Source organism: Epinephelus lanceolatus, chromosome 14 (genome assembly GCF_041903045.1).
Source record: "Epinephelus lanceolatus isolate andai-2023 chromosome 14, ASM4190304v1, whole genome shotgun sequence".
In the NCBI taxonomy this organism is placed as follows: Eukaryota; Metazoa; Chordata; class Actinopteri; order Perciformes; family Serranidae; genus Epinephelus; species Epinephelus lanceolatus.
The window spans coordinates 32,628,271-32,654,133 of NC_135747.1; the positions used below are offsets into that span (position 1 = coordinate 32,628,271).

The window sequence follows — 25,863 nt, forward strand, 5'->3', positions numbered from 1 at the left end:
CGCTTTAAATTGTACTTCCATCACTGACTACTGTGACTTAAAATGAGAAAAGCTATTACAGTAGCAAAATAAAGGAGAGGAGAAATGTGTTTTTCACCACAGAGAGCACACCAGCAGAGTTTTAACAGGTGGGCGGCAAAAGTCCACTTTCCTGGGGGAGATACCGTTGGTGTGGATGAACTCTCACCCTGCTGAAGATCTCGCGTTAACACTCTGTGGTTACCAGGGGAACGAGAGCCTGAGAAGTACTGCCTATGTGCTCTGCAGCTGCTGCTCAGCGAAATGAACACCGGAGATACAGCGTTGCTTTTGTAATCCACAGACAAACAGTCAAGCTTGCAACAGCATCGCAAATGAAGGAAGTAATGTAGAGTCATATCAACGCAATCGGCTTCACTGCCCATTCACTCTAAGGTTGGTACCGTAGTTAGCCAGCTAACGTTAGCATGCTAAAGCTATCGCTGCTAACAAACTGCTGTTGCCTGCTTCTCCTAGAAAACAACGTAACCAACTCTGTCGACTCTGGCATGTCTTTCCAAAGTAGTCTGGCAGCTTTACGTGACATTAGCTAACTCTGAATGCTGACTTTAAGCATTTTAGCTTCCTACAAAATAGCTAACGTTAACGGGGTCAGTGTGGGTTGACGTTCACTTTTGCCTGTGGGCTAAGGCATTGACGGTTCGCGCTAAAATTCAATAACGTTAGTGAGTGTTGATGTGTGTACACACAGCTATTACAGCTGACACCAAGCTATTGCAAGTGTTATTTACTATCAGTCGCTGCATTTATAATAACGTCTCATCGGTTTTACAGTGTCGTGTCATTGAGGTTCTGCTGGCAGATCCAGAGTAGTGCATTGTGATGTTAACGTTTCTCTTATTTATTCTCAGGAACGCTTTGTCAGAGCTAAAAAGTCATATTCTGCCAAAATGCCGTCGCCTCAAGTCCTCCAGCCTGTTCTCAAGATGAAAGTGGATGAGCTTTTTCTCAACTGGTTGAGTGATCCTGCAACACAGTCACTACTCAAAGACTATCTTGACCTAATCAAAAGTGGACAGCCAGTTGATTTGAGCAGTGGGGACGCCCAGGACAAAAAGTCATTGACCTTCAATGAGAACAACAATGTGGCATCCCAAAGGAACCTGGTAGAGAAGAAGCCAACACCCCTCGGTACTCCCTCTAGCCCCCCATCTGCCAGTACCCTGCCCTCTGGCAGCAGTAGTAACACCAGAGTGACCGGACCCAATGGCAGAGTACTACGGAGGTCTGTCAGCACCAAAAAGGCAAGTTATCGACTGAAACAGTAAATTAAAACCTTGAACAACATGTAAATGGTTGTCATGAGATTCTGCAAGCATGCAGCCCATAATTCATAATTGAAACCTCTTTTCCAAACTGTTATTTAACAGTGCTACAGGTTTAAACAAGATTTGGAAGTTCATATGAGAACATGCCAAAGGGCTTTCATATAAGATTGGTGTTTATAACATAAAAAACAAGGTGTGTCTCGCAGTCTCAGCCCTCTTCCTAGAGCCACCTGAGGTAGCTGTGACTTCAGGGTGTGTTGCATAATCTTATGTCTCAGTAAGCCCTGTCTGTGTAGCAACAGGTATTAGCGCTAAAATCTTAGGTGTAGTTGCAGGACTCTTAACATGTTGCAATGTAAAAGGCACTGTCTAATTACTACATTTAATGATGGCTAAAGTACACATAGCTGCTTCGTTTTGAGTGTCCTGGTATTGTGCATGCTTATGCACTGTCACCCTGTCATGGCTAAATGGAATATTTTCATAAAATGGAGGCAACTTTATTGTTGTAAGCAACATCAGCGCTTTTCCTATTATGACAGGCCAAAATGTCTGCTGTGAAAAAGGCCCAAAACATAGCCTTTGTTTTAGATTATTCTTTCATGGGTTTACTAATAAGTGTTCCAGCAGTATTGCCAAAATTGCACCTTGTCAGATGTAGCATAAACATTCCAGCTGTAAAAGGACTGAGTTCATGGTTCAACTGTTTTCAGTGTGATTATAGCATCTTTAATGTTGGTAGCAACAACAGTTTCTGTCTGCTGCAGCGCATTTCTTTAACACAAATGCCCCCCCGAATTTAATTTTTTTCAGATCCTACACACAGAGCCTTTCCTCTACTCTGAGAAATTCTTGTTTCTCAAACTTGGCCCTAATGTATCCTCTGGGGTCTTTATTTTCCCGGGCTGGCCACAAGAGGCTGCTGAGTAGCCTACGGGATCAAAGGCATTGAAAGGCTGTCCACTCTGCACTATCATAGTGGAGCCTCCATGTCTGTAGGCATATGTAGTGATTATTAGTCAAATACTTTCCAAATGTTCAGGCCTCGCCTGCGAATTAGTGGGGCATGAGAGATGGGAGTGTCTGAACCTAGCCTATCCCTGGCACTCAGGTTACTCCTTCCAGCCTGTGTGTTGCAGACATTTATTATGTCTCCTGAAGCAGTGTAGGATTTTTGCATTTGGCTGTTTGTAGAAGAAATCAGGCCCGCACAATGCAGTTAAAAGGCTCAAAATGTTTTTTTATGTTTGTTCAAGAACTCTGTCAAGATGAGAAGTTGTGAACATAGCGAGTGTGGTGACAGCCAGACAGCTAGTGGCACGTCCTCTAAGAGACTCCGCCTTTGACATGCTGTTGACATGGTAAAGACAGGCATGGTGGTCACTGCTGAGACATCTGTGCTGTCTTTGACTGAAACACCAGGGCTGGAGAGCTAGACTGAATGTTAGAGCAAGGCAATTGTGTATTGAGGGTGATGAGTTTTTTTACTGTTGTGTAATGCATATAACTACTGTGGGCTTACAAGTGACCACAAAGCAATATAAACCAGATCCACAATACATTTTAAACAACACAAAAATTGAAGCCAGTTTGCATAGCTCACATATTCAGATTTCCAGAGCTTCATGTCCACAACAAACTTCATAGACTTTTCATAAATGAGATGTAATTTTAACCAACTAGAAAAAAAATGGAAGTAAAGATTAATTTAAAAAGTCAAATGCAGCGAACTAAAATGCATCTGAATTCAGCATTTATTACAGTTTTTGATCTTCCGTACACCAGAATTTTTTAGTTGAAGCTGAAGATACAAACACTGTCTTAGCAAGGCCTTTTTGTGACCTGATAAGAAATGATTCATTGCTAAAAACAGCCTGACCACAGGAGGAAGAGGATGTAAAAGACTTAAAGCATTGCAGCATGCTAGTCTTCTTTGTGGGTTTCAGGTTTTAATGTTTCTCACAAGAACGATCAGTTGGCTTTGAGTCTTAACAAAGAGCTTTCTGTCTTGTCTGTTTAACATAAGCCCTTACAGTGGAAAGGGGCGTGAGACATTGATCCGAACTCTTTGACTTTCCCATCTATGTCTCTTTCCTCCCTATGACCTTAGGCCCCTTATGCCACCCTCTCACCCCAGATTAATCAAAAGCAACTGCTGGACAATTTGTGTATTCTGCTGTGATGTGTCACGGCATGTGGCCACTCTGTGTCACTCAATATTAAAGGGGCGGTGAAGTTGTATAAAGTAATACTTCTATTTTAAGACAACAAAATGAATTCCTGCATACAGATGCATTCTTCAAAGGATTACTCAAAAATTCGATTTATGTCACACTGATGCAGCCCGGAACAGCTGGTCTGACTTTGACATCAGACACCGATATAGATAGCCTTGGTTCCCTTGTGTTGGCATTAGTTACCCAGAACTCTGCCAGTGAGATGAGGTGTGGCAGCACATTCATCCTCCCTGTAATTTACTCTGAAACAACTCCTATTAGATGCTTCTCATTGTTAGAATATGTGGTCATGGATTATTTATTTACACTATGTACAGTAAATATCAGCTTCATATGAAGGCTTGTCTTGCGGTTCCTCTGTGTAGCTCTACACCTAAAATTTCCTGTGTGTTATAAGTGCAAAATGCACACACACACACAGACAGACACTTATTAATGTTAGTGATGTAGAACAGATTAATTTAGTTTGAGGGTTTGCTTTTTCTTCTGTTCTCAGTGTCCACATTTAGGATCACAGGTTATTTCGCAAGATATATTTTTATAGCATGCTTGGTTAGGCTCAGCAACATTGAGGCTATTTGAAGCAGGGTTCTGGGGTCACATTATCAGTTGCCTGACCTGTCACAGAGAACCAGGTGTTAAACTGTTTCCCACAAGCCCTTTTATTTTGGAGTCTTGGTCCCTTAGAATATAAAGTGTACAACTGCAAACTTTGGGCTTCGGCTAGGACTCTCTTCAGTGTTCCCCACATACTTAGATTCTATTTGTGGTGGTAACTAACTGGGGGGTGTCAGGGTCAGACACGGACCACAGTTAGTGGTAGTGGCTATAGCAACTCCTATTTACCCTTCACAAACCTCAGCACTGGGGGTCTGATGTTATCTCAGGTCAACTCATTGCTAGATCAGTAAACTTTCTGTTGCTGCCTACACAAGTTAGACCCAGCCTGCAGTGACTCCCCGCACTGGGTTTGCACTAGCTGAATTCGAACTGCTAACGTTACAGCTGCTCTATCTCAGAATTGTCCACTCTCTTCCCGAGGAACGTAGTCTCCAAGCGAGGTGGGGTTGAGAAGAAAGAGAGGCCAAGGAAGGGTTGAGAGAATCAGTAAATAAAAATGACATAATATTGTACCCATTTTAAATAGAAAATAGGCGGTCAATGTTCATATTGTGGCGGGAAGACATGAATAAACCAAGGTATGGAAACTACTGCAATCTAGGCCTCATGTGAGATAGCACAATGAAATATGTGGTGTCTGTCAATCCCGGCATTTTAAGGATATTTTTTGAGCACAGTGGCACCCTGTACCTTAATCCAGTTTTGCCTTGATCATTAGTCTCAATAGATCTGTTGTTTGTGCAGCTATATTCCATTATAAACTTATAATTAAATTAAGTATAAACTCAAAGCACAATATCTCGCTTGTTTAGCATACAGCCAAATTATTTGGGCTCTCGCTGTAGTGAAACCCCTGCAGACATAAACGTAATGTAGTTTTTTTTTTAAAAACGCAGGACAATAAACAGTTTTGGGAAATTGCAAAGTCAGATTAAATATCATCTCAGAAAGCTAAATATGAGTTTTAAAAAATAATAAAAGAATAGGTAAAATTCACTTGATGTCTAAAGCTGTTAACGCCTAACCATCATAAGCTACATTTCCAATGTTTACACAGTAGTAATACAGTTGAGTTAAGTCAGGGTGGCCCAATGTACTGTCACTCTTCATCTGCAGCTTCTTTCTTTAGTGTGCTGACCCTTTGCTCCACTTCTGGTGCCATGTAGACTACATAGATTTTCCAGCAAACCCCCCACGATAACTGTCCAGCTCCGCTTTTGCATTATTACTCTTATGCAAGCCAGCTGATCTGCTCACATCATGTTCTGCTTGTCGGCCTTTCCCTGAGCCCACCATGTTGTCAGTCAATCAGGCCTATTTTTGGCCCACGTTCACATGTATCCCAAATCCCTGTCTCAGACATCCGATTGTGGTGGATTGAGCTGGAGCTTTCTGGATTTCACAGCAGCATTGGTTCTGTACCCGTGCTGTGAACCAGCTGTGGCTCTCACCCCACTGTCATGAGGTGGTTTGAGTCACCTCTGTGTGGATTCACTGTGGTACGTGTCACTGGTTCAGTCGTTTTAGTAGTGCCGATACTACAGCCAGCTGAATGTAGTATTTGTGGGGCATTGTGTATGCTTGTATCGACAGTTTGGGAAAGCCCTCTGGGCAGTTTTGATCAGTTCACCCCACCCTTCTGTAATATTTCTCTCTGCTGTGGTTGCCTGTCTGCCCTGCATGTTGTCTCTTGAATATCACAGATTTATAGCAACAGCATTGAATGTTGTTTCAACTGAACCTCGACTAAAATACAACCTCAACAACTTGTGAAGTCATCTGACTGCTGGGAGCTCTCACATACAGACCTGCCAAGAGTCACTAACTCCATACGGTGTGTTTCATAATCTCATCTGTTATGTAATGAGGTGAACATGACTGGACACATCTTTCTGTACAAATCAGATTTAACAGTTTACAGATAAGACATATTGTGGGGTCAGTCTGAGCTCTTGTTGTTTTCCTGTTTGTCACAGTGACCCAATAGAGTGTGGACATGGTACTTTAGCAGCCTGTTTGACTGGTAGTTGCCTCACAGGCTGATGTTGTTTGGACAGCCCACCTGCTGTGGCCCTAAGATGATTTGGTTAGTGACAACACTTGCTGGAACTTGTCAATTTGGGATATTCAAACAGCACAAGCTCATGTTCAGAACCAGTGGGTGTTTTTGTATCTGTGATGTTTCCTCAGCCCACCACTTCTGTTCACATGATGTGTGCCTTGATATTAAAACACCAGCAGGGCTGTTGCCTCATATGTAAACCAACACATCATCATCCCTGCTGTGGTGTGAAACCTCTGTTTATGAAACACTTTTTTTTTTATTAAATCAAACATATAACCGGGCAGAACATTATTCCATGGGAGCTGACAGTTTCAAGTGATATATTAGAGTTTTAATATATTTTGGCCTTGGTGCTTTTATTTCCATGTTTGGTTTGAATTGATGAGCACGGACAAAAGGCAGCCAGTGTGAAAAGGCCCATCATACAAACAGCTTATCAAGCATGTGCAGTGTCCTGTGCGGACGATAACAGGAACTGGGTTTGAGCAGAAACCAGTGGAAAAGTGTGGACTTTGTGATCCTGTCATCTAAAAATAACGTGGGTGTGCTTTCATTTTCCGTGTGAAATAACAATAGTATTAACAAACATAGGGTTATTTACGTAGTCGACTGATGTGGACGTCTCTGTACTGATTTTGTTTAATTAACATTTACATCAGCAGGCATATACAGGTAGATGTTGGGCTTTCCCTGTGCAGCGAAGGCAACCCTAGAGCTGTTAGATCAGCATATTTGTGGAGAATTGATGTAATTGCCATCACTCCGGGACAGCAGCAACCGGAAGTAGATGTTTGTTTGAGGACTAAAGATATACCCTTGTTTTCCAGATCTAGTTTCTTGGATTGCCCAAACAGTGCTTGCTGGTGCTTTTAATAGGCGCAGACTGGTTCGGTCATCATTCTTTGAATTTGACATGTCTCCCCCCTCCTCTATTTGCCCATCAACTATAATAAGACGTGGAATGGCTGGCAGCCCGAGCTTGCAAAGGGAAGTCAAAACAAAGACCACCATTAGATAAGATGCAGAATAGTTGAATATATGTATGTCTTTGAGTTGTGTGTGTATCATCTGGTGATTTGGCCCACACTCTTGTTATCTATTATTAAGGAGCCATACCTTGGCTGTGTTCTGTATTTGCCAGTGCCTCATTAAGCTTATTTTATCTGCATGCTGTTCTTGTGATTTATACTTTCAGGCAGATTTAGTGGCAGATGTAGGTAGATTTAGCAGAAGAAGCATGTGGCTTTCATTAGACTCCATCACTTCAGGGGTTGTATTTTGAATTTTCCCATTAGTGTCTGTATGTACTGTCCAAAGAAAGGGGGGTTCCAGTTTGCAGGCCTCCGAGCACAAGCACACATTTCTCTGAAGTATGCGGCTGTGTTAGGGATTTACAGACAGGAAGCCAGAGAACATGAGCAGTGTACTATCGTGATATTGAGGTGCATCCTTCAGTTGGCTCCTGAGGCTGCTGCAAGCTGCAACAACAGGTCTGTCTTTACATAACCTTCCATGAGCACTGAGGAATGCAAACTGGAAAGGGCAGATCCATTGCACACACCCCTCCCATCCCACACATGCACTAAATGACTCCCACACACAAACACCCTGCCGCTTCTTATCTCCCCACCAGCTTTGAGGCAAGGGCTCCCTGACCCTGTGCAGTGCATGTGTGTGCGTATGTGCATGTTATGTAGAGACTGGGACAGAGCAGCAGGCAGAGCTGAGATTGTGCGACCAGATCTGGAATGGGAGAGAGAGTCGTCACAGTAGCAGCTGCTCCCTTGCATTAAGAGGCTCTCACTTTGACAGAGGACAATCACAGGGACACAGACACAGAGGACTTCCACTGCCGCCACTGCCTTTTGCTCACAGCGCTCTGAGTGATTCGTACGGTCAAGAGGATAACGCTGGATTGAGTGTTGAGTTTGTGTATATGTCTGCCCCATCCTGTCTGGAGCAAGGATGAGGATGAGGGAGCTGTCTCTGCGTCAGGACCCTGACCTGAGGAAGGAGTTGGCTCTGCTGGCACGCGGCTGTGACTTTGTTCTGCCCTCTCGGTTCAAGAAGAGGCTCAGAGCCTTCCAGCAAGGACAGGCAGGTGTTTGTATGAATGTAGCCTCTACCACACTGGCTTTTCTGGCCTGCTGGCCAGTGGGCACGTCTATTAATGTGGACTGGTATTTGTGGGCTTCATGTCTTGGTATTAAGGTTGCATTAGTAACAATCTGCTGTATTACAGGCCTCTATGAAATCACAGTAATTGTACTTATCCCTCATTGTTGCCAATTATTATTTACAAAGTGAAACTATAGGTGTTCTTGCTGCAGCTTGGATAAGTGAGGACAAAGTAGCAGTTACATCACTTTCTCTAGCATATTTAAAACTTTCATTAAACAGCTCACACACACTACTGAGCCACATGACGATGTGACTGTTGTGCAAACAAACCCACTTTTTGTGGGTTGTCTAGGGGCAAGCTATTTGAGCATTTGTACATAGAAATATGAGACATGAACTGTGGTTATTGGATGATGTTTCAGCTCATGCGGTACGTTGTGCTCAGCTGCTTTACTGTCCTCTCTCAGACCACACCATTGTGAATGTGCAAAATGTCATGGGGCTTAGCGGCTGTGCTCAAGAGCTCTGCTAGCGGTTAGCATGAAGCAAGGGTGAGTGAGAGAGAGATAGGGGGGACAGTGCTGGGCAGGGCAACAGGAGATGTTTATGTCCTTTTATAGCCATGGCTGACACCAACACACAGGACAGAGAAGAGCAGCAGCATTTATCATTTATCAGGTTGAAATGAGCCGACAGAATAAAGCAAACAATTTCAGTTGACACTTGTTAGAAATAGACATGGCTGGATTTAGCCCCCATATGTTCTCCTCTATAATTTTAAAGTTCCACTCTGGACACATTTTAAAGAATGCTATAATTAATGTTGTGTTTACCATGGTTTTCCCACATTGGGCTGGAAGCACATCTACTCTTTTTCTCTCATTGAGAAATTTGGGATTTGGCTTCACATCCAGCCCACAATGGCTGCTTGCGCTAGGTTTCATTTTCTTCAGAATCGGCAGAGCAATAAAACAAAGTGTGGAGTCTGACTATGGGAGGCTAGGGCTAGACTGACAGGTGAAACAGCACCGGACACCAAGATGCTTAGCATTAGCATCAGAGGAAACATCGGAGAGATGTCAGACCCAGACTGGGATGAGAAGTCTGTTAGCGACTAGCAGTTGTACCACAAACATAGAATAATGTTTGCTTTGATTTTACAGTGTGTTAACATTGTCACACTGTTACTGCATAATTATATACCAGTTAATAATCAGTATATAATGAGAGATGTAATCAGAGTTTTCAGGAAGATATATCCCTTCTGGCTGAGAGTTTTATATTATGTGTAATAAGTCCACATTAAATTGGGGGTTCCAGTAGGGCTGCACGGTATATGCGGTAGACGGTAGAAATGATATAAATTTGGCCCATGGTAGAGATTTGCGCTCTACCGTCCTGTCGTCGATGACGTCATCACACCTGCCTCAGTGTGAAAATGGCTGCGAGCACAGAGACAGCGGAGCAAGAGGAGCTGGTTCACGTCTGTGATTTAGCGTAGCATGTGCAACATGTGTTGCTGGAGAACTTGTGAGTGAGTGAGTTAATGTCTTATGAACAGCCCCGGACTTCTCAGACTCTTTTAGCGACTTACCGCTCAGAGGGAACTCATTCAGTGTCTCCTCTGGCAGCAGCACAGCGTCTCTCCCTCTCCTCTCTCGCCGTGTGCACACGGGAGTTGGTTTTCGGCAAGAGAGTTTGTCATAAACCTTTGGTAATGTAAACCTATGTGACGCTAGGGGCTCCACAAAAAACTCCATATGTGAATGTGTGATAGTTGTGGTATCATAACAGCCTGTCACAGGTTACAGCGTGATGATTAGAGGAGAAATGGCAGAGCATAAAGGTCCAGGTGGAAAAAACACAACTCAGTCATTTAGGATTTTGCTAAAAGAAGGAAATTACCTTTTGATATAGATCCCAGGGGACATTTTGCACCATAGAGTACTGGGTTTTAATTTTGAGTTTTGAGATCTGCATTCTGCACAATAAATGCTCTAAAAAATACATTATATCTTTGCTTTTGTTGTTGTTGTTGTTTTTTTATCAATTTAGCTTTGCTAAGGGACTACAAAACCCATTCAGAAACACTTCTATTATAACTTTTACACTTAAATTTATACCGCGATATATACCGTTACCGTGAAGGGATTCGATTTATACCGTGATATAAATTTTAGGTCATACCGCCCAGCCCTAGGTTCCAGGTGTTTTTGCTGATGTTGTGTCGAAGTCTGTTCCCACGTGAAGTAGTGTTTCCCGTAATGGACAGTGATTGGCTATTACATTCCTGACATATCTAATCTAGTTTGTCTGGGGTGCATTTGAAGCTCAGATTTAGGGAAGTACACAGAAGTCAGATATAAGTCATCATAGTCAAGGTCAGATGCTTTAGAGAATATAAACATACTTGAGTGGAGGTGATCTTTAAAGTTTTTGGTCATATTAAAAGTCTTACTGTTGCAGACGATACAGGCCCTGTGAAATCTGGTCAGAGTGAGAACAATGGGTAGGATGTGTTGGACCCCCCCAAAAGACAGGGTGGTATTTTTATCTCTGAGCAGGCCTCTGTGTGGGTCTGTTTATGTGATTATTAAAGGCCATGGAGACTGATCCAGTTAGCAAGTTCTTGAGTCAAGTAAATAGTCTTTGAGTATGAGATGAAGAGTGAAGCATGCTCTGCTCAAGCTGTTTTTAGCAACTGGCTAATGTGAACAACATAACGTGTTTTGATCCAGATGCATGATGCAAGATGTTTTCTAAAGCTGTGGAGATGTTGTCAATGAGTATGATCTCCTCACAGTGTGTCAGCTGTGTTTGGTTGGTGTAGTAAATCATGCAGGTTTGGAATCAAATTTATCATTACATACAGACGTGGGCCTGATGTTGCATTATGTCATTGCCATTAGACTTGAAAGGATGCACTGGTTTCCATGATGGTAGAGCTTAATAGTATATACCTCACACACACAGCGAGCATTTTTGGTACTAGGCAGGACACACACAGAGATGCTTCCAAGCTCTGACATATTGGAAGATTGCAAAGATTTTTAAAAATCAAGCTCAGGTTTACATCCTGTAAAGTCTCAAACATAACACTCATACTGCACCTCTGCAGTTAAAAGCCGACACACACACATTCATCACATGCCAGCCCCGATCTTATCTGCAGGGCTGTCATTGACAACTACTGTTTGTTTGTAATGAAGTACTTTCTTTTTAAGGGAACACACACTTATGCATTATGACATTGCAGTTTTCTAGTCCTTTACTGGGGCTGTCTCTTTAAGAAATTTTTAGTTTTTAATTAATGGGCTGTTTCATAGCAGACAAAAGTACAGGTGTAATTAATAATTCCAGTATTTGATTCAGGTGTGTCAGCTCTGAGGTCATGGTATGTGCCTGCTGGCTTACTGGGACACTTGAATGCGTCATCAGTAATGTTGTTTATAATTTATGATGTGCATTTTCTCATATGCTGTCAAAGTGTCTGCTGGGAATTTATTGATTTATTGATAACATCGTTCCTGTTATCTCCAGATAAATCTGTTTAAGAGCTAGTCAGTATTTTTTGAGCATATGAACATGGATTGTGAAATAAAGAGTTTAACTTAAATTAAATCTAAGTATTTTGTGTTTTCCTCCACTGACAATTGAATAATTTGACTGCTTTAAACATTACTGATAAAAACAAAATGTTGATAGTTGTTTTGTGTTAACATATCTCATGTTGTTTAAAGTTAGACACAGATACAGATTATGCTGTCAAGGACCAAAATATACTTGTGAACATTATTGCAATGCCAGAGATGTGAAGATAATTTTCTATTATACATGACTACTACTTAGAGACCCTTGACCAAGTAGTTGACTCAAATAAGATGGGTCATCCTTGTCACTTATTTGTGTATGATTAAATGCTTGTGTTAATCCAATAAAAATGTCATGTCCCTCCGTAGATTATCATAAATGTTATTTAGTAATTGTGTCCTCAGCCTTCTAGTATTATCTTGTTTAATATAGCCCATAAATTCCTGACTATTTTAGACATAATTTAATAAACAGATGACATTAACAATGTGCAAACATCTCAGGGTCACTTGTGGTTTTCAGCAGCAAACTAAAATGTCCATTAGTCAAATCAGTGTACACATATTAATGTCACTTTACACATCTTAATTTAAATCTGTTACATAATCTATTAAAAGGGAAAGTCTATTACAAGAGTATCTGTTACAGATAATATCTAGAGCTACTGGCTGCGTAGTCACAGCTCGTCGCTGATGGGCCTCGGGGCTGTTGAGAGGTGTGGTTACAGTGCGAGCAATGTAGAGTTTGTGTTAAGGCGAGCCGTAGCACATGCTGGAATGCCTGAGCTGCGAGGTGTTAGCGTTGTGCTAGCATCAATGGCTAACAGTTTACTCCTGTGTGTCTCAGGCCCAGGTGAGGACGGAGGAGCCCGTCACCACAGCGCTGAGTGAAAGCATTCCAAAGTTTTACTTCCCACAGGGCCGGCCCCAAGCCAACCTCAACATCGATGGCCTCATTTCCAAAATTGAGAAAATATTTTCCCAATTCCCAAATGAAAGGGCCACCATTGAGGACATGGGGCAGGTCGCCAAGGTGAGAATGTGATTTGTAGCATGGAGGCTCAGCTGCCACCCAGCAAATTATTTTCATTAATGCCATTTAGCTCCCGACTTTACGAATGTTTGCTGATTTTAAACCTCTTCGGAAAATATTATCTCCAACTCCCCGAGGAATGTGAGCAATGGCCCAAGGAGAACCTGAGTAAAGATAGAAATGACAGCTCAGTTTCCTTGGGGTCTTTAAGTGATGCAGCGCTGCTTGTCAACCCAACAGTGTCATGTGTCATTGTGCTGTTCTTTTCTGCATTAAAGGTCACATGTGTATCTACAAAAATCAATTTTCCCCATCTCTTTTCTCTATATCCACACCACACACTGCCCCATCTCTTCTGCTTATTTGTCTCCATAGGCCTGTGAGTGTCCCCTCTACTGGAAAATGCCATTGTTCTGCTCCGCTGGAGGCGACAGGACCGGCTTCGTGTCCGTTCACAAGTTCGTGGCTATGTGGAGAAAGTAAGACAATGGCTCTTCTTATTCTCACTGGACCACTAGTACACTCACGGCCAAGTGGTTCATACAATCTCCTTTGAACAATGATGACCACACGCCGGGATTACAGACACTGCATGCAGCTCTCTGCTATCATAACACTTTTCTTTTCAATTCTAAACAGAAATCACTGATCGCAAAGGCCTCGCAAATGCTCACAAGGGAATACTTGCTGGGCATGTACAGTATCTGAATGAAAACATCTATTCAGTGTCTTTCTGCGTGATGCTGAAAGGAATGCCATAGGGCTTTTGTAATGGCGACTGTGCTCTTAACTGTGTGCTGTTGTATGCAATAGGCATGCTCTTGTATTAATGCGTTAGCCTCCAGAGAACTGGATAGACCTGGCCTTTGACTCGAGCTCATGACTGAGCCATTCTTAGATGAGAGGCCACAACAGACGCTCGCATTATTTCCCCGGCGCTACCATAACACTCAACGCTTATAATCACCAGGCAGCTATTCAGAATCCTAATTTCAGAATGTATTATACCTGCACTCGCACTTTTGAGGGGGAACAATCTGAAACTTGTGCTCTTGAAATAATGATAAAAAGAACACAGAGAATGTACGAGCGAAAGAGGGAGTAACCTTGCAACCATCTGTTCTCTCTTTTCTCCTCCAGAACTCTGCAGACCTGTCACGACGACGCTTCTAAATTTGTGCACCTCTTGGCCAAGCCTGGCTGTAATTACCTGGAACAAGACGACTTTATTCCATTCCTGCAGGTACTGGCTGCAGCACACCCAGGGAGAGGGCTGGACTTGGCAGTGCGGGGTGGCAAAATTGCATTGGCTTGGGTGGTGCGAACTGGACTTAATTTTAGGACTGCCCTGCTGAAGCGGTGCTTTTTCATGTGGCGGAGGACTAATTCAGGGACGTTAGTATAAGCCAGTAATATGGTGGAGGGGAGTACGCTGAAAGGGAGCTCCATCGGTGAGGGAATCAACCTCAGCATAAATTAACCAAAGGGAGATGACGATGTAATACACACATTATAGCAGCAAAAAAATCCTAGAAAACATGGATGCAGATTAATCAGATTTTTTCATAAGGATAGTCTAATTGGTGTTTGGTCAGTCTCACCATGTGGACCTGCTGTGCTGGCTGTTTGTATTCTCATTCCCCCTGACAAGCTGTTGTTGCTCCACACTAGCCCCACCCTACACCTGATTCATTTTCATGCTGGCAGGAGCGGCCGCTGGGCTGCACTGAACACCCGTTAGCATACCAGCAGAGATGCCTTGTGGCACACGCCGTTTAATTTGTACGGTTCCGCTCGGCGAATCGCCTTTGACTGTTTTGATGAATGAAAGGCGGATTGCAGTGGAGTAGATTTGACTGTCCCCGCCTGTTTCTTGTGCCCGGTGATTTATGTGTTTCTCTATGATTTAATTTCTCACACAAAGAGTCAAAAAGGCACGACGGCTGCCCTGAAATAAGGCCTTTTAATTTCATTGCCGCCTTCGCATTTATGTCAACAATTCTTTCCCCCAGCAGAAAGAGAAGGCGGTAGAATAAAGAAAAGACACAAGGGAGTTTCGTGGCAGGGATACAGCTACAGTTCATTTAAAATGCAGCACACCCCCTGTGACTTTATGGCATGAGGAAGGAGAGAAGGTTAAGAGCAGTCACTGGCAAACATCTTTTCTTTGGCCTTCCCACCACTTAGCTGTCAAATCACAGAGACTGAAACTCATCCCAAAACCGGTTGACCCAGTGATTTCTGACTTCAAAGGAGCATTTAAATTTGATGGCCTCTCCCAACAAGGCTTGGAGCCTTTTCTTAACATAGCACAATTTATAAAGCATATGGCATGACAGAGTGATGTAGATAGAAAGTGACAACTTTGAATGTTTGAATAAGCATGCATTTAAATGGCCAACCCCCCCGTATGTCGTGTTCTGTCTACCAAAAAAAAAAGGCACATGTGGGTTGCCATTTGACTTTGCAGAATAACTGCAGAATTTGACTGAGCATACATACTTATTACTGTGGCAGGCACAGCATGTCACTGAGTTGTTTTGCATTTGTGTTTGTTAATTTTTAGGGGTCTGTCATAGAAATGATGCAGATATGTAGTAGAGACAAAGAGAGCTGACTTTATGGTTGTTTTTTTAGGATGTGGTGAACTCACACGCAGGCCTGGCCTTTCTGAAGGACGCACCAGATTTTCACTCACGATACATCACCACGGTATGCTACTACATTACTACTGCAAAAATGGCGCTGCATTGATTAAGTTAAGCTCATGGATTATTTATAACACTCAACTTTTTTTCAGGTGATTCAGAGGATATTCTACAATGTGAACCGCTCATGGTCTGGAAAAATAACATGTTCTGAGCTCAGGAAAAGTAACTTTCTTCAGGTATGTGTTACTCCTATGTTACTAAGGATGTCTGTTGATCCTTTAAACATCTACAGGGTGTCTGAAGGCCCTTAAAACGTCTTAAATTAAATTCTATTAGGGTTGCCCCCTAATAGTCCACCAAAGATTAGTCGACCAGAAAGGTCATTAGTTGGTAAGATTTCATTGGTCGCTTAGTTGCAGAAAAAAACAAACAAATGTGAAACTCTATTAGGAGCTGCGCCTTGTCAAAATAAATCCAAACCTGTATGACTGGACCATGTGGGAATTTAATTTGAAAGGACAGACACAGGAAGTGTCTATGCTCAGCAGTCAGACAGGAGTCAGGTTAATGTCCAGGGCTGGTACCTGCGGTTATTCCACAGGCTAGTTAATAACATGTCAGGCAGGAAATCCAAAGTGTGGGATCATTTTGAGAAGGTGAAGGACGAACCCAAGGTGATATGTAAACTCATCTTCATTGGTCGACTACAAACATGACGTATCATCTGAAACATGGAAGTAGCTACATGCCCATTAGCCCACAGCGTCATTAACAGGCGGCTCGCTCAGTGTGTGACGTACACTTGTAGATAAAATATAGGCCTATATTAATGAAGGTTCATTAGTACGGTTTTGTATTTCTCTGTAATGTAGCACAGTGTTAACAATGTTACTGATACTATTCTTTCTCACACCTTCAACTCTAACCACCAAAATATATCATTTAATAATTGAAGTAATATCGTAAACATGCAGGCGACTAGTCGACTAATGGCCCTAAATGACGACTATTGGTCGACCAGGAAAATTCCTAGTTGGGGACAGCCCTATATTTTATGAATATTAGGCCTTGAAAGTCATTAAATATCCACATTTCTGTGGTTACAAATCCTTAAACCTACCTACATAATACTGTTGTTTTACTTTACACTTGCACTGACCTGTGGGCAAAATGTAAATAAACCTAACTCACTACTACTGCTACTTAGAACTTACCTGCATACTTTAACAAAGAAAATCAGTCTTAAATTTGGTTTAAATTATCTTGGAAAGGTCTTAAAAAGTATTAGATTTAAGTGTCTGATAGCCCCCTGGTCTAATTTAATATATGACTTATTTATATATGAACATTTATCTTCAGTTGCACAGTCACAAAAGTTGATAGATTTTAATAGAAATCTTAAATATGTACAGTTTGTTTTTACACTAATCACTTAGCTTCCCTTTATCCCCTTAAGAAAACCTGTAATAATAACAAAAAGGTTTATTAAAGGAAATTAGATCCATTAAATCTTATCGTTGTAGTTTTGGTCATCATTTCTTTCTGTTAGGATAACAGTGTTCTCATCAGAGAATAATAGCTGAATTTATTTTTAATATTATGTGCCATTTCAAACAACTTAATTTCAAGGTGAAGTTAAGCATGAGGGCACCCACAATATTTGTGTAACTCCTCATTGCACTGGAAGCTTTCTGCATGCACAGCTACACCAAGTATAGAAGGTCAACATTGAACAAGGAAGTTGGGGTGTAAACTATGATGGAGGATTTGACTTGTATTAACAATATTTTGATCATTAATAATGCAAAAACTTTACATTTAAATTACGGCTACAACTCTTCCTTCTGTCCCAGAATGTGGCGTTGCTGGAGCAGGAAGAGGACGTGAACCAGCTGACAGAGTTCTTCTCCTACGAACATTTCTATGTCATCTACTGCAAGTTCTGGGAGCTGGACACTGACCACGACCTCTACATAGACCAGAAGGACCTGGCACAGCACAATGACCAAGGTGCACAAGTACAGCCGACTGGAATCTGCATAATTTGTTGTATTTGGATCTTATAATCACACACACACACACACACACACACACACACACACACACACACACACACAGTGCTGATACCTCGTCAGAACACAACTCTCCTTTAACCCTCCTGGCATTTGTTGGCACAGTCAGTAGGCTGAAACTACATGTAACAATAAAAAGCATTAGTAAATGTCACTGGGTCCAGGTCTACTGCTCACACACAAACACATACACTGAGGAAAAAGACTTGTCTTTGGCGCTTCCTCCACAAACACTCGGCACCACATGTTCCTGGTTGATGGTCTGCGAGTGAGGCAGGGGAAATGAGACACAAGATCAATAAGAGAGCAGCACATATACTCTGCTCGAATGACGCCATGTCTGGAACAGTTTCTGCCACTATATGGTCAAAATGATGACCAGAGGATTTATAGCACTGTCAAGATAAAAAAGAGCTTACACTAGCCAGTCTGGATTTACAGTCTGTGAGAATGGATTACATGTGTTAGGAATAAGTTGTATATTAACTGAGAGAGCTGTAGTATGAGAGATTTTTTTTATATTTCCAACTGTCTGGATTATAAGTTATCTCTTTGCTATTTTCCAGCCATCTCCCATAAGATGATTGAGAGAATATTCTCAGGAACAGTAACAAGGTAAGTGAGGAATTTAATAAAGTGTGAAGGATTCTTGTCATAAGTTCTGAGCAGTTCATTTTGTAGAAGACATTTTCGTTTACAGTAGTAACTGTGTGGTTTATTCCATCAGAGACAGAAAGGTGTACAAGGAGGGGCGACTCAGTTACGCTGATTTTGTCTGGTTCCTCATCTCTGAGGAGGACAAGAAGACTGACACCAGGTATGTAGACTCACAGCCACACTGACTGCAACTTCTGTTTACATACAGCTTTTACAGATTCCTGTAGATCCTTAAATGTCTTTAAAGGCTCTTCAATTTGAAAATAAGGGCTTAAATAGTTTTTGGAGCCTTATCTAAACACAAGGTATATAAATATACACATGCAGTTATGAAACTGAACACAGGGTGGAGCATTCATGTGTGAAGTGTATAGAGGTAAGCTCCAGGTAATGGGAATCAGATGTGTGCAACGGGTACCAAACAGTTTTTGACCTTGTTAATGAAGCGTGACGTGTAAGCATCAAGCATCGGCGTGGAAAGCTGAATCCGTGAATGGAGTAATAATTGAATATGGACAATATGCCATAGTGAGCATGTGAAAATTGTATTAAGAATAAATGGATCGCCAAATCTAAAGAGATAACGCGTACTAGACATTGGTTTATTCTTAGCCCAGAACATGTGTCCAGAACAAGTTCCCCTGTTTGCCCCTCACTGGCTTGTTCAGACCCTTTGTATGGTTAAAAGTCACTACAATAGGATTAAAATTTCTTAAATCAATCTTCCAAAAGACTTTAAAATGCTGACATGTAATGTAGGACTTTATAAATCTTTTTTTTTTTTTTTTCAAATGTTGCATTGTAAAATCTTAAAAATAATTGTTAGCTTTTTTTGTGTATTTTCTTTTTTTTTTTTAAATATAATCTACCAAGAAGGACAGCTCCCCTTTTAGAGTGTGCGCCCCAAATAGTCTGAGTCCTTTGCAGTGGCCAAGGTTTGATTCCAACCTATGGCCTTTGCTGCGTGTCATCCCCCTCTCTCTTTCCCACATCCTGTCTCTCTTCAGCTATCCTATCAATGTCGGCAAAAAAGACTAAAAAATAATCTTCTCCTTCTGATCTACCCTTGCCTCCACCATGCTTCCATCCCCATCTGTGATACCAGCATCTGGGTCAGGAGCAACACATCTCTGAACATCATTCAAGACACATAAAGTAGAGGAACTGTGATGTCTGAACAAAGTCCCCTAGTAACAGCGCCAGGCTTTGAAGCCAATTCTACATAGTGGCCAAATGTGGAATCGCAACGTACAGGTCCATTTCATGAAGCAATTAGGCCTAAAAGACCTTTCCCCAAAGACTTACATTGGGAAAGAGATGTCTTTAATCAGTGGATACATTTTTTGAGCATCTTGATTCATTGAGTCTATCCCAGCTGACATTGCGTGAGAGGCAGGGTACACCCTGGACAGGTCACCAGACTATCACAGGGCTGACACATAGAGACAGACAACTATATGCTTACATTCACACCTAAGGGCAATTTAGAGTCACCAATTAACCTGCATGTCTTTGGACTGTGGGAGGAAGCTGGAGTACCCCTGCATAATGACTTATTTCACTATTGGGATTTGAGCCATTTGTTCCAAGGAGAGCCACACGGTTATGGGCCCCACAGTGAAGAAGATCCAGATAACTTCATACAGCGAAAATCAAGCTTTGTTGGCTTCATGTGCCAAAGAGCAACCTTAATAGGATTGAACAGAAACCCTTCAACACTGCATCCACAGTATGAACCTGGTAACAAACACCAATTATACAGTCAGATGAGGAAGTAGATGACCTATTCCACACAGTGCTCCCAGACTCCTAAATATGTTGGTTCATGATCTTTTTAAATTCAGTTTTGGTTATTGTTACGTCCTACAAAGTCTTAAATCTAAGTTGCCTTACACTGTAGGAACCCTGCTTTACACCTTTCCTCTCATGCACCTCTGCCCACTGCTCTTCCCCTTCCCCCTATCCAGTATAGAGTACTGGTTCCGCTGTATGGACCTGGATGGAGACGGCGTGCTCAGCATGTACGAGCTGGAGTACTTCTACGAGGATCAGTGCCAGAAGCTGGAGACCATGGCCATCGAGCCCCTTCCCTTCGAGGACTGCCTCTGCCAAATGCTTGACCTCGTCAAGCCCGAGGTCGAAGGTCAGACCTGTTTTACACTTATACACACTCTCAGAAGTTCACACACACCAGAAAGGCTAACAGTGACGGTCACAGACACACATTCAGGTCGGCTCATTGATCATTAGCTGAGGGGAACCGTTATAGATGAGACTGACTGACTGATCTTTACTGACTGAGGCCAGCTGTTGGTGTCATCTACACTGTCAACAAATTCCCGGCAGCACTTAGCTTTACCGCCATGCCATTTAGAAGACACTAGCCCATGGTGAGGGTATGCATGTTTAGTATTGATAGCCACAGCAAGAATGTGACCCTAAGTCGACCCTGTGGTGTGCTGTACGAGTGGAGCTGTGTAATAGAACATGTAATATGAGATGTAACAACGTCATATTTGAGGCTGAGGTTTCCTCCTCCCGACAGCCCAACTTTCACAATTTTAAGAGTCTGTTAAAATGTCGCATTAAATGTAGTATTCTTTAGGAGATCTCCGGTCCGTGGCGCAGGCATATGAACTTGAACACTAGCTGCAGATAGAGATGTTACATCTGATGACAACATAATATGCAGATCAGATGAGTACGGAGGAGTTTTCATAAACAGCTGTTGAGAAACGCCGAACTCGTCGACCTAAAGTCTCTTTTGAGTGCTACCAGGCTTTACATTTCACATCACTTCACTTTAGGCACAGAATAACAAGTTATCTGTTGGGGTTAGATTAGATTTCAGTATTTTCTACGTTACTTTAAAAGCACGTTTATGTCTCATCCTTAGACAAATCAGACATCTTAAACTTTGCATGAGCCAAGCAGCAGCCTGCAAACATCAGGCTGAGCTCCCTCTGTGAAAGTTCCATTTGAAGGCCTAAAACTGAAGGTGATTGCTGTCAATACCCCTGAGCTTTACGAGCAGCTGCATGAGAAGGTTAGGCTGGCAAAATCTGTAAGATGTTTAAAATCAGGCGCTCAGTTTATCCAGGTTTGACACACAGTTTCCAAACAGTGAAAATGAAATTTATTTTTTTCATACGTGATCAATCATTTTCATGTCATTGATTCAGTAACAGTCCAAACATTTGCTGGTCTCAAATCTGAAAATCTGGTTTCACATCTTTATATTAACAGAATATCATCATGGCAGGCCACCACAAATACATGAAGGTGTGGGGAAACCCTGCCACCGGTGCCAAAAACTCGACATTTACTGAGTCAACTCAAGTCTCAGGGCAGTTTCTAAATCTAGATTGGACGACAAAGTCAAGCTAAAAACCTTGTAGTGAGACCCTAAATAATTTAATAAAACCCATGCCATAAATCACCTGTCACTGTCTAAAGGGCCTCTTTAATCCCATCCAGGTAAGATCACTCTGCGAGACCTTAAAAGGTGCAAGCTGTCCCACATCTTCTTTGACACTTTCTTCAACATTGAGAAGTACCTGGACCACGAGCAGAAGGACCCGTTCTCCGTTATAAGGGTGAGGTTAAACTCTGATAGCATGTCAACAGGTGTGAGAAAGCATCATGACTTTGGAGTTCAGGTGGATCATGTAGCTTTGTCGTGTTCTTAAGGAGATGGAGACAGACGGCCAGGAGGTCTCAGACTGGGAGAAATATGCCGCTGAAGAGTATGACATCCTCGTGGCTGAAGAGGCCGCAAACGAACAGTGCAACGACGTGTAAGTCTGACTTTAATCACGGGGTTTATTAGATGTGGCTGCAGTTACAATCCTGGAGCCTCATTACAGAAAAATATCTGAACTGCTGGTCCTATCTTAAGTTTCAAAGATAGGAAAATCCTGTTCTACTATTACAGAAACAGTTAAATTCTTGTCTCTGGTTGGCTGTTCCCACTTAAAGCAATACATGTAAATAATCAAGTGATCACTTTAAGTTGTTTTTAAAGGTTATTAATTTACTTTTTTACATTTCTTTACTCCTAAATTGACTCTACAAATTCCTAGTGTGATTTTTTTATAAGTTTGATAAACTCGGGCCCTGATTATTGTGTTAGCTCTTGTAATTACACATAATTATTGTGAGTGCTGTGGTACCATTATGTCATGGCAGGAGAAGCCCAGATATAATTGATGTAAGGGAGTGTATTGTGCTTTCAGACAGTGACAGTTTAGGTCATGTGTTATGCCCAGCAGCAGCAGCAGCAGAGCCCCTCTGAGCGAGAGTCAGTGATAGATGAGGCTGTTGACAGGTATGTTGTGTGGCGGTTTTAGGAGCACCACCGAGTTCTAAAGACAGGCTGCTAACCAGAGCAGGTAAGACTTTCAGGGTACCAGCAGGGACTCAGTGCCCCCCCCCCTCCTCCTCCTCCTCCTCCTCCTCCTCCTCCTCCTCTTCCCTCCTACTCTCTGGGAGAGTCCAGTCCTAAGCCCACTCCTAGCCTCTCCCTTCACCCTCCAATCTGAGCATACTGTTGACAGCAGATAGTTGTTTTCCAGACAGCACAGTATCATGTGTATGCGGCCATGTCTTAGAGCTGGGAGTCTGTTTTTGAACCAGACACTTTGTTTTTATCCTTCCTCTTCTAAGAACAAAAAGCTCTACTCCTGCATTATCTCTGTCCGTTCCTTCATGTGTTGCTCCTGTTGCCTCTCCAGTTCAATATCTCCTGTCTGTTCAGAGGAGTACTTTGACATTTTGGGAACTAAGCTTACGTGTTCTTGTCAAGAGTCAGAGGAAAATATCGACACCTCTCTCATACCTGCATGTTAAAAATGAAGCTATCGCCAGCAGCCAGTTAGCTTAGCTTAGCATAAAGACTGGAAACAGGGGGAAACGGCTAGCCTGGATCTGTCCAATAAAATCTGCTCATGTAAACACAACAAGTTGGAGGTCATGTGCCGTACTATTTCAGCTATTGACAGATGTAATTTCCTAAAGTCTTGTTGTTACCATGAGGCTACCAAGCAACCAGCTGAGGCTTTTTTTTACATGTTTTGTATGAAAGTAAACAAGATACTAGCATTTGAATCAATAAGCATTAAAGGTGCTGTTTACCCCTGTTCCCAGTCTTTGTGCTAAGCTAACAGTTTCTGGTGGTTTCACTGTTGAATTGATCTTCTCTGACTCTCAGAAAGCAAGCCAATAACTGTGTTAATTTTGTCAATGAAAACTTTGATGATTAGCATTCATTTGTGTCATTTTCTCTCAGGACTAAATTGTAAGAACAACGTTAATTCAAAAAATATTGACGACGAAATCTCTGTTTGTTCTGATGAGCAAAAATAACACGAAGTTGGTTCTGTGTGGGTGGAAAACCTAATTTCAATCACAGTAGCTATGTCAAAGCTTAGTCATTTTCCTTTTAAACCACCTGCATGAGTGATTAGCTTGCCTCATGCCATTAACTCTGTCCCTGCTTTGTTTATTGTTAAATTTAGCTTACGGTAAACATCTACTCCTTCTAAAAACTGATTTCTTATGACTCAAAACTAGACACTTACTCATTCAGTGAATATTAAACTTGATTCAGTATTAATTTTAGCTCCATGTAAAGTGAATAAATGTGACGTTTGCCTGCTAATGCTCCGCTCATCTGCCTTGACAACATAGTTTACACATTTTCACAATTGCCAATTTATTTTATTTTAAATATTCTACTGAGTGAAACATGACACTGAATTTAGTGGAAGACATTAGTAAGTTACTAGATATTAGTAATATGAAGACTTTGTAATTTAGAGAGCTGTAGGCATTCATTTTTATGTTTATACAAGACGTACAGGAAATCAGTAACACATTATTAGCATAGATGACTGAATGGATTTTGTGCAGCCAGGAGAAATGTCTCTAAAATTGTCAGAGAAAATTATATCTATAACACTGAATAAAACTAAAACAGTTTCACTGACTAAATCTTTACTAAAACAAGACAAAAAACCACCAGAAATTTCAGCAAGACCAAAACTAAGTTTAAAATTCTTATCAAAGTTAACACTGGAGAATAAGTATATTTACCAAATGTCAAACTATTCCTTTAACATGGTTATCCTTAAGCACGTTCACCAGAGTTAGTATTACTGTTGACTGTGTTTGAATGACCGTATCACTGATCTTTCCCTCCGTGTGTATGTGTAGGTATGATAATCCTTTGAGCCCTTTAGGGCAGCACATCTCCAGCGAGCTGGGGCTGACAAAGAGACACTTCTTTGAGATCCCCACTCCGCACTGCAACCTGGACCTGGACGAATACGAATATGAAGATGACTTTGAATGACCCTCGACCCTGTAGCGCTTTCTCACACGCCTGCTGAGCGCTGTGCGCTCTCAGAAACAGAGCTCAACCAGCAGTGTCAGTGGATGAATCGCATCAAGCCGGAGATTCGCAGGTTCAAGCCCAGTTTCCAGAAACAGGACAAACTTCAGTAAACAGGTGGTGAATTCAAACACTGTCAGAGCACTGGTGGGGTCAGATATGCTGTAGGAATGGCCATGTGGCAAACAGGAAACATGACACTGTACTTTACCAGATGTTTTAATATTTTCACCTGTCACAGTTAAAGAAGTCACTACAGCTGACTTCATGATGTCACACTCAGACCTTTGCTCCATCTCTATGTGTTAACACAGGAGAGGTTGTGTTTGTGCACGTAATGCTTTGTATAAATAATGTCTGGGGCGAGTGTTATGTCATGTGAACGTCAGCACTGTGTAATCACATGAGCTAAATCACACTCTTCACACACTGGAGCTCCCTGGAGTGTTAGTGACAGATGCGTTGATTAGATTCAGGTTCTGAAGTCATTATTCTCTGACGTCATTGGCTAATGTTACATTCCAGTAATCATAACGCAAAGTTTTCTACAAGACTGTAAATGTATTAATGGTTGTTTGTTGAAATGAGAAGTTGCTGTAAATGCCAAACAAGCCACTGTTGAGCCTGCTGCACACACACACACACACACACACACACACACACACACACACACACACACAGCTCAGACTGCCACACACACACAAACACACTGTATATTGTACAGGTCTGTTGTGCTCACTATGATTTACTGTATGTGTGAGATGGGGTTGTTATTAAATTATTAGAGATGGATTTATAAATAAGTGTAAATATTTATTCGGTGCTTGCTGTGTTGTAAATGATTTGGGAACGTGTTTTAGACAAATTCTTTTTTTCTATGTTACCAAGTACTTAATATGAATGTACTTTGACAGAACAAAAGGAACCAATTTTAAAATGTTTTGCCTTTCTTTAAATTAATAATAAAGCCTTTGTTAATGGAAAAGAAAAATGACTGTGGGGTTTAATTTAATCAATATTTATCTTGTCACCATATTGTCACCATGCTGCTGCTGTAAACACAGTATTCATGGGTATTGCATGGAACAAAATGTGGTATTTATAGAAATGAATGTATT

At 41.7% G+C, this 25,863-nt stretch overlaps 1 protein-coding gene across 3 annotated transcripts; it reads left to right on the top strand.

The window, feature by feature from the left end:
- The first annotated feature begins 215 nt into the window (after positions 1-215).
- Positions 216-25,736, top strand: ppp2r3b (protein phosphatase 2, regulatory subunit B'', beta). 3 transcript variants are annotated; one of them, XM_033618013.2, is made up of 14 exons: positions 216-414; positions 891-1,283; positions 12,789-12,974; positions 13,350-13,453; positions 14,115-14,217; positions 15,612-15,686; positions 15,775-15,861; positions 17,479-17,635; positions 18,264-18,312; positions 18,425-18,514; positions 20,322-20,497; positions 21,832-21,950; positions 22,045-22,151; positions 24,568-25,736. In XM_033618013.2, exons 2-14 carry the CDS (start codon positions 930-932, stop codon positions 24,704-24,706), a joined length of 1,746 nt encoding a protein of 581 aa, XP_033473904.1. In that variant the 5' UTR covers positions 216-414; positions 891-929; the 3' UTR covers positions 24,707-25,736. The 3 variants fall into 3 exon arrangements, with proteins under 3 accessions (XP_033473904.1, XP_033473905.1, XP_033473906.1); XM_033618014.2 differs by lacking the exon at positions 24,568-25,736 and adding an exon at positions 22,626-22,796 and having other exon boundaries at positions 218-414; XM_033618015.2 differs by lacking the exons at positions 216-414; positions 891-1,283 and adding an exon at positions 7,844-8,327.
- The last annotated feature ends 127 nt before the right edge of the window (positions 25,737-25,863 follow it).

Excerpts from the sequence above, each read along its gene's own strand:
- ppp2r3b (XM_033618013.2), top strand. The coding sequence starts at position 930 with ATGCCGTCGCCTCAAGTCCTCCAGCCTGTTCTCAAGATGAAAGTGGAT. Across the intron at positions 18,313-18,424 it reads TTCTCAGGAACAGTAACAAG|AGACAGAAAGGTGTACAAGG; the intron begins GTAAGTGAGGAA and ends TTATTCCATCAG. Across the intron at positions 22,152-24,567 it reads AACGAACAGTGCAACGACGT|GTATGATAATCCTTTGAGCC; the intron begins GTAAGTCTGACT and ends GTGTATGTGTAG.